Here is a 14,101-nt window from a genome sequence, read left to right as displayed (position 1 = left end):
GCATATATATATATATATATATATATATATAAGCTCCGGTGGTCCTCCTCCTTTTTATGTTCTTTGACTTCATGTATTGGTTTTTTCCCCTCTTCTTCTTTTTCTTACGTATCACAAGAATGGTGTGCACATCTCATGTCATTGGGGTATCATGTATATATATATATATATATATATATATATAAGCTCCGGTGGTCCTCCTCCTTTTTATGTTCTTTGACTTCATGTATTGGTTTTTTCCCCTCTTCTTCTTTTTCTTACGTATCACAAGAATGGTGTGCACATCTCATGTCATTGGGTGTGGGTATCATGAACTACATACAAAAATAATTAATAATAATAAAATATATTTAACAATAAAAATATTCCTTCTTGGGATAGTTATAATTTTCCTTTATATATTTCTCCCGCTCTTCATGTTTTTTTTTTTTTTAGGGACGATGACAAAGTCGTAATTATTCTCTGATCGAGTGTGATCAAATTCATTAGTCCCATTTTATATAAAACTAATGAAAATTAATTAAACCGGTAGCTTGAAAATAGCCTCAAAAGAACTCAGAACCTCCAATCAACCAAACCCGCTAGCTATGAAGTAAATCCAATGCCATTAAACTGCTACCTCTATTCTCGTTTTACAATACTTTGACAACATCAAATAGTTTATGATGTTGCCGTTTAATTTTAGCCAAAGAGTATAAAGTTTCACCCCCTCTAGGTTACATTTTGTGAATTGGGGATGAAAACAAAAGGAACTGGTTTAAAAACTCTTCGATTCAGTCCTGCATTTCTGATTTTCATAAATAAATTCATGCAAAGAAAGAAGGAAAGTTTAGCCCTGTTTGTTTTAATGGTTTAGTTTAGTTCAATTTAGTTTGAACAGTGAGTACATTTTGAATTGACATTTTGTAAACATGCAATTTGAATTATATTCTCCGTTTGAATTAAATTAAACGGCTCAGCCTAAACTTTTAGCTCTCTTCTCAAGTTCAACCGTTCAAACTATTTTTAAACAGTAAAAAGTGTCAATTCTCTATGTTTTTCACACATACTAAACACAAATTTAAATTTTATGCACTGTTTAAATTAAAATTTTAACTACACATCCAACTTTCAATTTAAACTACACAGTTTAAATTTTTCTATTTAAATTAAAAAATTTAAACCAATAAAATTTTTTAAAAATAAACTAAACGGGGGTTTAATAAGTTAGTAGTTCAACAACATAACTAATACATGAACAACAACACTAGAACATCTCAAAGACTTCTTTTTAACACTTCATTTATTTTACTAATTTTAATTTAAATTTTAAATTTTATTATAATAAAAAATTTTCACATAAAATTATATTTTAATTTAAATAACGAACCGTAAATATCTCTCAGGTCAAGAAGTAATAATGTCGAAAGCCAGACCACCAATCACAACCATCCAAAATATAATGAGTGAGCATCCATCAAAACGTAGTTGATTTCCCACCGTGATGATGTACTGTAATGGGACCCACTACGCCCTAACAAGTCCAGGATGTCATCATAGATAATCACTACCTTCCTCAGTCCCATTTGCACTCTGTCCCTCAGTCCACACATACACACTCTCATTCGACACTACATAAGATACAAAAAAAAGAAAAGGCCATGAGCTGTCAAAATCTTGGCCATTCATCAGCTGTATCATCCAGGATCAGACACCTGGAATTGGTGGGGCCCATGACGTGATATCATGCCCTATCCTACACTCCCATGTAGAGAATATAAAAATGTGGATGGTGACTTTAGTGAGTGCACTTTGAATGTCCTCAACAATTGCACTCTCATTAGGCTTTATTTAGTTTGTAGGTTAGTTTCAACTGGATAAACAGACAAATTATAAATATAAAGTTATAAATTAGGAAATTATTAAAAAAAAAGTTACAAACTATAGGAGCACGATATGAATGTGTTTGAATAGTTTGAAAACAATAATTTGAGTTCTGAAACAAAAATTAATATTTTCAAGCAAAAAAAAAAATTTAATAGTGGACTTATTAATTTGCTTTTTACCATAGCATATGCATGTAGGTTAAATTAAGAAAATTTAAAAGGGGTTTAAATTGTGAATCATAACAAGATTGGAAAATCCAAACTATACCTCTTTTTTCTCTTTAAGGTACTAATCCGAATTAACTAAATTCTCAATTCAAACCTATAAATTAACCGGACACTATAGTACTGCTTAAATAAATTATCCTAAACTTTATTCACCAGTCTATAGATTCACACTTAGTATGGTAAACATTAACATTTAACCAAGAGAAAATTTATGGTATAATATTGAGAACATTCAAAAATCCATGGTACATTAAAAAAAAAATCCATGGTACATTAAGAAAAAAAAAATCCATGGTATATCTTAGAGCTTTTCACAATAAGCTTCTTAAAATCATGTCAACACAAAAATATACAAAACTACCAAAACATACTTATACAAATTCAACGATGTAAAATAGGACACATAGTCGATAAGATATTTACACGGTCTTATGTAAAATTCTTTATCTTTTTTTTTTTATAAATTTATATAATTTATAATTTTATAGGAGTTTGATTGTATCAAATCCCAAAAATGATGGGAGTAAAGTATATAATTATAAGAGTAAGGTCAATTTACAATAGGGATTCTTATCAAAAGTGAATCACTTTCAACGGTCAGATATGTTTAAATTCACATTAAAAAATATACAAAATAAAATTTTTTTATTAAAAATAAAAGCAAATCAAAGGCAAAGAAAGTGAGCAGTGAAAGTATTAAGAACAACTCTAATCATACTAGCAATTTATGTTTTTAGCCAAAATAGTTAATAATTTATTTATTATTATTTTTAGATTTTCTCCACTCCAACTAGTAGTTAAATAGCTAATTATTTTGACTAAAATATTTTCCATTAACTGAATATAACTATCAAGAAATGACTAGCTATTTGTTCTTTTTATTATTTTACTCTTTATTTTGACATAAAATAAAAGTTAAAAGAAGTTATTTATATTTCAAACTAAAAAAAACCTTAAAATAATATATGTTTAGCTAAAATAGATAGTATGGTTGGAGTGACTCACTTGAAGATGCTCTAAGAGCAACTCCAACCATACTAGTCATTTTGAGCCCGTTTAGTTTGTTGATTCGAATTGAGATATGACTTTATGTGAGAGCTTTTTACTACAGTAAAAAAGTTAAATTTGACTATTTTTAAGAGCTTTTTATTGTAACAAAACTTGAATCGGTGAAATGAACGAATTTTTAACTAAAATAGCTAAAGATTTAGCCTTTTTTTTTTAACTTTGCTCCACTCTAACTATTAGCTAAATGGTTGGCTATTTTGACTAAAACATTTTCCACTAGATAAGAACATCTCCAAGGAAGTTCTCTAAATTTTAACTAAAATAGCTAGAAAGTTATTTTAGTTAGTAATTTTTGAGTGATACTCCAACTATACTCAGGTCTCGTTCATTTCACCGATTCGAATTTTCAGTTCTAGATTTCTACAGTAAAAAGCTCTCAGAAAATGTCACATCTAACTTTTTCTGCTACAGTGAAAAGCTCTCAGAAAATGTCACATCTCAGCTCGAATTGAAAACTCGAATCTGCGAAGTGAACGAGACCTCAATATTTTAACTAAGTATAGATTATTTTAATATTTATTGAGTTTAAAAATTTAAATAACTTCATTGAATTTTAAAAGAATATTTACATTTATTATGATTTGTAACAATAAAATAATACAAAAATTAAATAGTTAGTTACTTCTTACTTGCTATATTTAACTAATGTGAAATATATTATTTAAAATAACTAATTATTTAGTTAATAATTAGAGTGGAGAAAAATTAAATTCTAACTAAATTATTATTTATTTTAACTAAAAAATGAAATAATTAGTATAATTAAAATTACTCTAAATATAGATAGATTTTTTTTATTATTTTATTTTGAAATAAAATAAAACTTAAAAAAAATATTTATACTTTAAACTAAAAAATATTAAAATAATTTATATTTAATTAAAATAAAGAATATAATTTAAGTGAATGTTCAATTTATAAATTTAAAATTATTTTTAATTTATGTGTATTTTTTATAAAAAAATTGTAATAAATTACAAATTATCTTCCAAAAAATTATTATCTCCATGGAAACGACTGTTACAAGACTTGGTGGTAGTGGTACATATAATATAATATATAAATATAAATATATGTATACATAGATTTATGTAGACACTAACATAGGGAGTAGGGAGAGAGAGAAGAGAAGAGCACAAATGGAGAAGTCTGCAGGATAGAGGACTGCAAGTTCGAATTATTCTTCTTCTGTGTATGATTGCTTTTGTAATACTCAGTAGCTCTTTTGGACTCATACAGACCAATTATCTTTTCTAATTTTCTCTCTCCATCTCTCTATCTCTCTATCTCTCTCTCTCTCTATCTCTCTCTCTCTCTATCTCTGTGCTTGGTTTTGGATTTTTTCTTTTTATAATAAATGAGTCATGGTACGTCCCCGAGGCTGCGCGATCAGTCCAGAAACGAAACAAAAGAAATGGGTTTTTTTCCTTTTATAATTAGAAGAGTTTTAGAGAGAGAAAGAGAGTAACCAAAGTAAGAGAGAGAGAGAGAGAGAGAGAGAGAGACTGAACTGAATGAAGGCCATTTTTAAAAGCCAAAGGGAGGGCCTCACAAGCCTTTTACACGTGATAAAGAAAACACCAAAAGCGTTTTGCATGCGTGTATAAAGATTCATCATCATCATCATCACCCTCTTCCTCTTCCTATAACTCTCTCTCTCCTTAAAACTTCCTCTTTCTCTCTCTAGAATCTGAGAATCCTCTTCAAGAACCAATCTTTCCTTTTGCGTCTTTTGATCTTCTCCTCTTCGCTTTTATATAATCTCCTTCTTTATTCACGTTCTTTGGCACCCAATAACATACAAACTCTTTCAAGTACTTCTTCTTAACCATCACATCATTCAAAGGCCAAAGCTTTAAAAGTTTCTCAAGTGAGTTTTTCTTCTGTTTTTGTTTTTCATTTTGTTTTTCATTTTGGTAATAACAAGCATTTCTTTTTTTTTTTCTCTTGTTTTTTGGGTACCCTTCAGATAGATAGTGACTTCACTGCTCTTTTCAATGTTTATTCCTTCCTTCCTCTTGGATAATATGTTCTTGGTTTTTGTTCTTTTCTGGGTGTTTTTATTGTCTTTCTGTGACAGGCATATATTGATTCAAAATCCTTTTTTCTTCCACAATTCTTTTTCTTTTTTTTTAAAATAAAAGTTTGTAGCTTTTGTTATGTTTTTATCTGCTTGGGCTTATTCACCTCTCAATTTTCTGAGTTGGGGAAATGCTGAAGACAAGACTTTTATCTTCTGAGTATTTCCATTTCCTTGGGTTCCTAATATTAATCTATTTATTTATTTATTCTAAGTATATTTAATTTACTCATTTATATGTTTTATTCTCTTCTCGATTCATAGTCATTGGACTTCTAATGGAAGTATCTGAACAAGGCTTCGGTTTCTGGTATTAGTCTGTTTTGTCTTTGCATTTATGGTTTCACAAGTTGTTGAGTTGATGTGTATTATGCTACTTCTCTTCTCTCTAGTTTCTTTTTATTTATTTATTTATTTATATTATTTGTTATCTGTTTGTTTGTTTTTTCATTGGTTGGCTATCTCAGATTTCAACCGGAAACTGAGGAAATACATATCAGATAATAATTATAAATATACAATATTATATATATATGTATGTATATATTGATGTTTGTTGCAATTCTTTGCATTCTTCACTCAATGTGCCTGCAAATATCGAGTCAGAGAGATACTACTGTAACTCTAGTCTTGTTGCATTTATATTTCAGTTAAATATAAAAATATATATTTTCCTCTAAAGTGTCTCTTTCTGTTTGAGACAAACAAGTTTGTTGTTCAATCCTTGCAAAGGAATAGTAATGTTCTTTTTTTTTTCTTTCTTTCTTTTATTTTATTTTTATTTTTTAAGGATAGGACTTTAAACCCAACCGTACAGCTTTCATTCCTTGTTTGAGCTTACTAATACCATGATTATAACGCAAGTCTCATCATTATTCACTTCCCACTAAATCTATCATCTTTTTCTTTTTTTTCTTGTTTTTTTTATTCTTGGTTTTGACATGCAATTTCTTTGCCCTCTTGATTTTCAGCAGCATCAAAAAATTCCATTCTGAAGAAGAAGATTAAAGAAGAACAAAAGAAGGCCTTTTTTTTCTTTTGTTTATTCTTTTTTTTCTGCCATTAGAAGAAAATGCCAATAAGGCAAATGAAGGAGAGTTCAGAGCAACACTTGGTGATCAAAACCCACCTCCAAACCTCCATGAACAACAACAATAACAACAACAAACAACAACAACAACAACAACAACAACCCAAGACTGCCCAAAACGGGAAGGGCCCACCAAGCCATGAACAACAACAACCTCAAAACGGCAAGACCCAGAACCAGACATCACCTCCGAACAAGAACAGAGGAAGAAGAAGAGGACGAGGTGGTCGGAAATCCGACCAAAACGATGTTTGTTGTATGAGACCCAGTTCAAGACACTGTACAACTGTGGCTCATAACAATAATAACAATGTTATTGTTAAACCCCTAAGTGAAAATGGCAATGGCATTGGTTCTTGTGAAATGGACGTGGGTTTTCCATCTTCAAGCAAATCTTTAACCTTTGCTCAAAGGCCTGGATTTGGTCAAGTTGGAACTAAGATTGTTGTCAAAGCCAACCACTTCTTTGCTGAGTTACCGGACAAGGACTTAAACCAGTATGATGTAAGCTCTATTTTCTCTTTCTTTTTTCTTTTTTTTTTTAATTATTTCTTATTATTTCTTGAAATTGAATTGGGCCCATTTATCTGACATTCATTGTGCACAAGGGGTTTTTTTTTAATTTTTTTTTAACTTTGTCCTTTTCCTCTAGTCTCATTTATGAAGAGAGACTTGAAGACTTTGGATTTCAATTTTGTTCTTATTGTTGGGCTGCCATTTCACTATCAGTGATCTGTAAAAAATTTTTGGTTTTTGCAGGTTACCATAACTCCTGAAGTGGCATCAAGGACTGTGAATAGGGCCATTGTGGCAGAACTTGTGAAGCTGTACAAAGAGTCTGACTTGGGAATGAGACTTCCTGCTTATGATGGCAGAAAAAGTCTGTACACAGCTGGTGAGCTTCCCTTTGCATGGAAGGAGTTCTCCATTAAGCTTCTTGATGATGAAGATGGAATTAACGGTCCCAAGTATGTAAATTCTTTATCTCCTTTTCCACTTTATTAATTACATTACATGAGGAAAATTACTAATACACTTTAATACTTTTACTAGTACCAGCCAAAAGAGAAAAAAAAAATATTGCTCTTTTTATCCTGTTTTTTTTTAGCATGCAATTGGGACCATGATGAGCTACTTATTGGGCTATTTTTTTTACATGTAAAAAAAAAAAAAATTGCAGAAGAGAAAGAGGGTACAAAGTGGTGCTAAAGTTTGTGGCCCGCGCAAATTTGCATCACTTGGGGCAGTTTCTAGCTGGTAAGCGTGCCGATGCGCCCCAGGAAGCTCTCCAAGTTCTTGACATTGTATTGAGAGAGCTCTCGACCAAAAAGTATGATGTTTTTATGCTGTTTGTGTTGATGTTTTTAGGTGAAGAATGAGTACTGTCTGAATTGAATTGTTATTTATCTCACTAAAACCTGTCTTGATGAAGGTATTGTCCCATTGGGAGGTCCTTCTTCTCAGCCGATGTAAAGGCACCGCAGCGGCTTGGCGAGGGGTTGGAGTCGTGGTGCGGATTTTACCAGAGCATACGGCCAACGCAAATGGGCCTATCTCTGAATATTGGTAAATGAATATGGTTTGATTAAAATTTCTAATGACAATTAATTATGATTAGTTGTATAATTTCTCACATTTTATCTCTCATATTTTTTGTTCTATAGATATGGCTTCTGCTGCTTTTATTGAGCCTCTCCCTGTATTAGAGTTTGTTGCCCAACTTCTTGCAAAAGATGTGTTATCAAGGCCATTATCCGATGCTGATCGCATTAAGGTGCTCCTGTTTCAGAGGATTTGGCTCTAGGCTTGTTTCTCTTTTCTTGTTTTTAACTTATACGTTGTTTCCTTGATACCAAAACTAGATTAAAAAGGCTCTTCGAGGAGTGAAAGTTGAGGTTACACACCGAGGCAATGTTCGTAGGAAGTACCGTGTTTCAGGCTTGACATCTCAACCTACGAGAGAACTAGTGTAAGCTTTTCACAAATCTAGTCCCTATCCTTGAGCTATTTAAAAATTTCTTTTTTATTTGTTTGTTGAAGAATACTGTTGTAATCGGTAATTTTTTTCAATATATGGAGTCTTTGAATCAGTGGTGATTTAATAGTTATAGTAGTCCAAAATTGCTCTATGTATATATGTCTAGTGATTTTCTTCTTTTCGTTGCAGTAAATATGACTAATGTTCAGGTTCTTTCTAGTATGCTTTTTCCGTTCTTTGGATATTTCATTATAATCTATTTTTAGGTTTCCTGTCGATGAGAACTCAACGATGAAATCAGTTGTTGAATACTTCCAAGAGATGTATGGTTTCACCATTCAACATGGTCATCTTCCTTGCCTTCAAGTGGGAAATCAGAAGAAGGCAAACTATTTACCCATGGAGGTAAGTAAAGGACTAAGGAGAGGTGTCTCTTCTATGCTTTAGTACCAATTGTCTTAATCCCATTTCTCTCTACAAATTCATTTTTGATACTTGTGTGCTTTGGTCTGCAGGCTTGCAAAATTGTTGAGGGCCAACGATATACGAAAAGGTTAAATGAGAAGCAAATTACAGCTCTACTTAAAGTTACGTGCCAAAGACCGAAGGACCGTGAACATGATATCCTGCAGGTATTTCTTATGTTTTACTCTATAAGATAACAAAAAGTATGTTGAATAGCTTTTTCTTGGCCCTTCCAATTTCAAAATAAAGAATTCAGGACACTAGAAATTCAGGACATTAGTTCTTCAGCTTCATGAACTTATTATAAATAACCTGTATCCTTGGTCTCATCATATGTTAAGAACTGCTTGATCTTTTCTCGTGAAAATATAATGATCAAGATCCTTTTCCAACTTTTGAGCAGACTGTTCAACATAATGCTTATGACCAAGATCCGTATGCGAAAGAGTTTGGCTTGAGGATCAGTGAAAAACTAGCGTCTGTTGAGGCTCGAATTCTTCCTGCTCCCTGGGTATTGCAGTATTTCCCCTTCAGTTTTAATGTGTTTTATAGGGATATTATCCATCATTATTCACCATTTTGATATACAACTTTCTGCAGCTGAAATATCATGAAACCGGGAAGGAAAAGAACTGTTTGCCCCAAGTTGGTCAATGGAACATGATGAACAAGGTATCCTAATTGTGTGTTTATCTCTCTCAGGCTTCCGTTTTGACTAATGCAAAAAGTAACACTCATCCTTCAGAAAACAAGGAAACAAAACCTGTCTCATTTTTATATTGCTTGTATTTCATAGTTGCTGATCTATGCCTTCTCTTTATGCCAATACAGAAAATGATTAATGGAATGACGGTAAGCCGGTGGGCATGCATTAACTTCTCGCGAAGTGTGCAGGAGAGTGTTGCTCGTGGATTTTGCGGTGAACTTGCTCAAATGTGTCAAGTCTCTGGCATGGTAATCTTTTTTTTTCTTTTTTGATTCTGAAGCTCGGTTTCTGCTTGTTTCAACAAGATCAAAGGGTTTTCTGTGTTTGAGCTTTTTTAATAAGAAAGTCTAATTTTCTGCTGTTTGCAGGAATTCAATCCAGAGCCTGTTATTCCAATCTACAATGCTAGACCTGAGCAAGTAGAGAAAGCACTGAAGCATGTTTATCATGCATCCATGAACAAGACAAAGGGGAACGAGTTAGAGCTTCTATTAGCTATTTTACCCGACAACAATGGCTCCCTTTATGGTACGTTGTTTATACTGTCTTTTCCGTGCTGATGAGAGCTTGCATATTGATTATCTCTAGTAACGTTAATGCATATCTTTTTTGAAGATTCTGCTCTAACTTGATTCTCCAATTTTAGGTGATCTCAAACGTATATGTGAAACGGAACTTGGATTAATATCACAGTGCTGTCTCACCAAACATGTCTTCAAAATCAGTAAGCAGTACCTAGCCAACGTGTCCCTGAAGATAAATGTCAAGGTTTGATCAATATTACAACTTGCGTTCCACTATTGGTTATATTCTAGTCTTGTTTTTCCCTGAATAATCAACTTATGTAATACGCAGATGGGTGGTAGAAACACGGTTCTTTTGGACGCTATTAGCTGCAGAATTCCATTAGTCAGTGATGTCCCCACCATAATTTTTGGAGCAGACGTGACCCATCCTGAGAACGGCGAAGACACAAGCCCCTCCATAGCTGCTGTACGATTCTAAGCTTCTTTCAAGGAACTTCTTGTCGTGATAATTGAAGCCTTTGTTGCTAATAGATTTTGGTCTTATTGTAGGTAGTAGCTTCTCAGGACTGGCCTGAAGTGACCAAGTATGCCGGATTAGTCTGTGCACAGGCTCACAGACAGGAACTCATACAGGATCTTTATAAAACATGGCATGACCCGGTTCGTGGAACAGTTAGCGGTGGCATGATCAGGTATACGAAACTTCAAATACTTGGATTTTTTTGTAATCTAGATTCATATTTTTCTTCCCTATTTTGCTCTAGAATTCTAAAGTTATAATTATATTCTCTATTATGCAGGGATCTTCTTGTTTCCTTTAGGAAGGCAACAGGACAGAAGCCACTAAGAATCATATTTTACAGGTGAATTCTTTTTCCTCCGTACACAGTGTATGAGTACTAGTATTTTGCCACTATGTTCCAATAATTAAAAAAATTATGAGTAGTATTCGTGTGATTATAAACCACCTTGATTGTTTATTGGGCATTTTAATCTTTTTCTGGTTGGTCCACATCATCATGGTCACTTTTTTTATTTTTTTATTTTTTTTTTATTTTTTTTATTTTTTTTATTTTTTTTTTATCTATAAGATGAGATATCCACTTAAATTGAGTTTAATAAATGGTTTCCTTGTGAACAGGGATGGTGTAAGTGAAGGGCAGTTCTATCAAGTCCTACTTTATGAGCTGGATGCAATTAGGAAGGTGAGCTTTGTGAATTATTTTTCCAGGAAAAAAAAACAAAATAGTGACTTGACAGTTATTTCTGTGCAGGCTTGTGCTTCTTTGGAACCGAACTACCAACCGCCGGTCACGTTTATAGTCGTGCAAAAACGACACCATACCCGATTGTTTGCTAATAATCACAGAGATAGGAGCAGCACAGACAAGAGTGGGAATATATTACCTGGTAAAAATTGAAAAGTAACTAAAAAATTCATGCTATATTTTTCTACAGATGCATGGAAAGAAAGATTATTTTGAGCTGTTTATTTTTACCTAATGTGGTTTTCATTTGCTTTTCAGGCACTGTTGTTGACTCTAAGATCTGCCATCCAACAGAATTTGATTTTTACCTCTGCAGCCATGCTGGTATTCAGGTTGGGATTTTACTTCCTTTAAATGAACATAAAACAACAACAACAACAACAATAATATAATGTATATGTATACTTCTAGACATTTTGCTTGGAAAATTTTTTTCTAACTCATTAAGTAAAAAATTTGTTTTCCTTTGATGGCAGGGGACAAGTCGACCAGCTCATTATCATGTTCTCTGGGACGAGAATAATTTTACTGCCGATGCAATCCAGTCATTAACAAATAATCTGTGTTATACCTACGCGAGGTGCACTCGGTCCGTTTCTGTTGGTAAGCCGTTGTTCTTTCTCTTCTAATATATTTGATAGATATGCAATATTGTGTTCCCTTTTTTAAAGAGTTAAAAATGTCTACATTGTAACTTCAAAAAATCTTCAGCCTTTTGAGAAAACCTTTTAAGAATATCTAGAAGTTACTGGTGAGGTTTTCAGGAGGATATATGGTTGTTTTTAGCTTCGTTGAAGCTTCATTAAAACTTGGTTGCTAAAAGGGTCAATGAAGTCATTAGTCATGTTTATGATCAAGTATTGCAAATGCTTTATTTTTATGTGATTTTTTTTGTTCAATCTGATGAATAGTTCTCGGAACATAAAAAACTATGCAAAAAGAGCAGAACTTAGAAAACAACAATTATTTTTCCACAGTCCTCAGATGAAATGCTTTTTACAAGCAAACTATAAATGACCGAACTTTTTGCTCTAATGTAGTTCCTCCAGCGTACTATGCACATTTGGCGGCCTTCCGAGCACGATTCTACATGGAACCGGAGATGCAGGAAAACAACTCGAACGGTCATGCATCCAAGGGCACTCGGACCACAGGAGAGCTTGGGGTTCGGCCGTTGCCAGCCTTGAAGGAAAATGTGAAGAGAGTAATGTTCTATTGCTAGAAGGAAAAGGAAGGAAGGAAAGAGGGTTAATGGGTTGGACAGCAATCATGATATGTGTTGAAATTCCTTGTGTTGTATAAGTGTATGTATCATCATTATGCATGGTTGCTGTTTTAGTTACCTTCTTTCCCAATGTCCCAGAAGAAAGTTAAAAAATGAACACAAACCAAAGGGCCAAAAAGAAAGAAAAAGTGAAAAGGAAATTGAGAAAAAAAAAAGTCCTTCCCCATGTTTAGTTTTAACATGTTAGTGTTGTGGCAGGATAGGGTACGTTAGATGCTCTGACCAAAAACTTTGGGAAGTAGACTAGTCAGCATAGTGAAGACAGGTTTTCCTTTGTCTCTGTACAATGCAGTGAAAACCCCATTTTGGGGTAGGAAGTCCAAAGTAGCTTTGTAAAGAGGTTTTTAGAAATGAATTATCTTTTGCGTAGGAATTTTGGCTCAGAAATCTGGCTTTCTTCAAAGTTGGTTTGTTTTTACTGTTCTATTTTGTTTGTTTGTTTGCCCGGTGTGTGAAATGCACAAAGGATACAAGGTTGTCTCTTTGTGAAACAAGGGTATTTCTTTTTCTCCGGCTTCAACAAGGAGATTCTTCAATTTTCAGGAAAGAAAAGCGAATTTGACCGACTGCCTAAACAGGGTACATTGGACGCCAATTACACATGAAAGTGTTAATTGAATGTTGAAGCATTGTTTTTGTATGTAGACAGTATGATCTTACCAACAAAGACGTGTCAATCATCTTCATGACTTATTCAGGGTTCGAGACTTGCATAAGTTAGAACTCTTTGACACGAGGTCAAGGATCTCCGGTCATCTTTGTGACTTGATTCAAGGCTTGACCTCCAATCATCTTTGTGACTTGATTCAAGGTTCGAGACTTGAGTAAAGTTAGAACTCTTTGACATGAGGTCAAGGATCTCCGATAATCTTTGTGACTTGATTCAAGGCTTGACCTCCGATCATCTTTGTGACTTTATTCAAGGTTCGAGACTTGAGTAAAGTTAGAACTCTTTGACACGAGGTCAAGGATCTCCGATCGTCTTCACGTCTTGCTTTAGGATAGTTGGGACTTCTTTGACACGAGATCATTGATCTCCGATTGTCTTCGCGTCCTGAGGTCGACATTTGTAAATTAGAACTGCTTGACGCTTAATTAAGGTTAATTGAGACTTTTGTCAAGTTAGAACTCTTTCGATGTAAAGGTCGATCTCGAATTTTTTTCACAACCTTGATTCAGGCCTTTCAGGCTTTTATAAATTATAATTCTTTTGATGCCCGATTCTATAATAAGAGGTCAGATAAGGGAGTACGTAGAGTCTAGAGTGATGCATTCTCCCACCTTCGTCATGCGTCATGGTTATATATATACACACACACATATACATATATATATATATATATATATAATGTATGGTCCGCATGATATCATAATCATTCATTAAACGAACTCATAATGAAATATTATTTGGAGAATGTAATGAAAATTTGAGAGTGTCAAGCCACATGTTTTTGCATCATATCATAGAATTCCTCGTACAAACAATTATCCATCTAGTTTTTGCATGCATAGACTCGTGGATCCCTGCACGTTGATCAAAA

General features: G+C 33.3%; 1 protein-coding gene across 2 annotated transcripts; it reads left to right on the top strand.

Moving 5' to 3' along the window:
* Window positions 1–4,785: 4,785 nt before the first annotated feature.
* Window positions 4,786–12,986, top strand: LOC21396513 (protein argonaute 10). Of its 2 annotated transcripts, none has more exons than XM_010109421.2 (22): window positions 4,786–5,031; window positions 6,216–6,835; window positions 7,091–7,299; window positions 7,512–7,661; window positions 7,764–7,897; window positions 7,996–8,105; window positions 8,194–8,300; window positions 8,576–8,714; window positions 8,825–8,941; window positions 9,178–9,285; window positions 9,375–9,446; window positions 9,606–9,728; window positions 9,849–10,008; window positions 10,127–10,248; window positions 10,336–10,473; window positions 10,557–10,699; window positions 10,808–10,870; window positions 11,149–11,212; window positions 11,282–11,417; window positions 11,534–11,607; window positions 11,752–11,878; window positions 12,316–12,986. In XM_010109421.2, exons 2-22 carry the CDS (start codon window positions 6,314–6,316, stop codon window positions 12,495–12,497), a joined length of 3,000 nt encoding a protein of 999 aa, XP_010107723.1. In that variant the 5' UTR covers window positions 4,786–5,031; window positions 6,216–6,313; the 3' UTR covers window positions 12,498–12,986. The 2 variants fall into 2 exon arrangements, with proteins under 2 accessions (XP_010107723.1, XP_024028827.1); XM_024173059.1 differs by having other exon boundaries at window positions 6,213–6,835.
* Window positions 12,987–14,101: the final 1,115 nt, after the last annotated feature.

This window comes from Morus notabilis, unplaced genomic scaffold (genome assembly GCF_000414095.1).
Source record: "Morus notabilis unplaced genomic scaffold, ASM41409v2 Scaffold1383, whole genome shotgun sequence".
In the NCBI taxonomy this organism is placed as follows: domain Eukaryota; kingdom Viridiplantae; phylum Streptophyta; class Magnoliopsida; order Rosales; family Moraceae; genus Morus; species Morus notabilis.
This window is presented reverse-complemented; position numbering and strand designations above follow the sequence as displayed.

Bases quoted from the DNA above. Each gene is read 5' to 3' on its own strand.
- LOC21396513 (XM_010109421.2), top strand. From the start codon at position 6,314: ATGCCAATAAGGCAAATGAAGGAGAGTTCAGAGCAACACTTGGTGATC. The intron at 7,898-7,995 runs GTAAATGAATAT...TTTGTTCTATAG, and splicing joins GGGCCTATCTCTGAATATTG to ATATGGCTTCTGCTGCTTTT. The intron at 9,286-9,374 runs GTATTGCAGTAT...AACTTTCTGCAG, and splicing joins GAATTCTTCCTGCTCCCTGG to CTGAAATATCATGAAACCGG.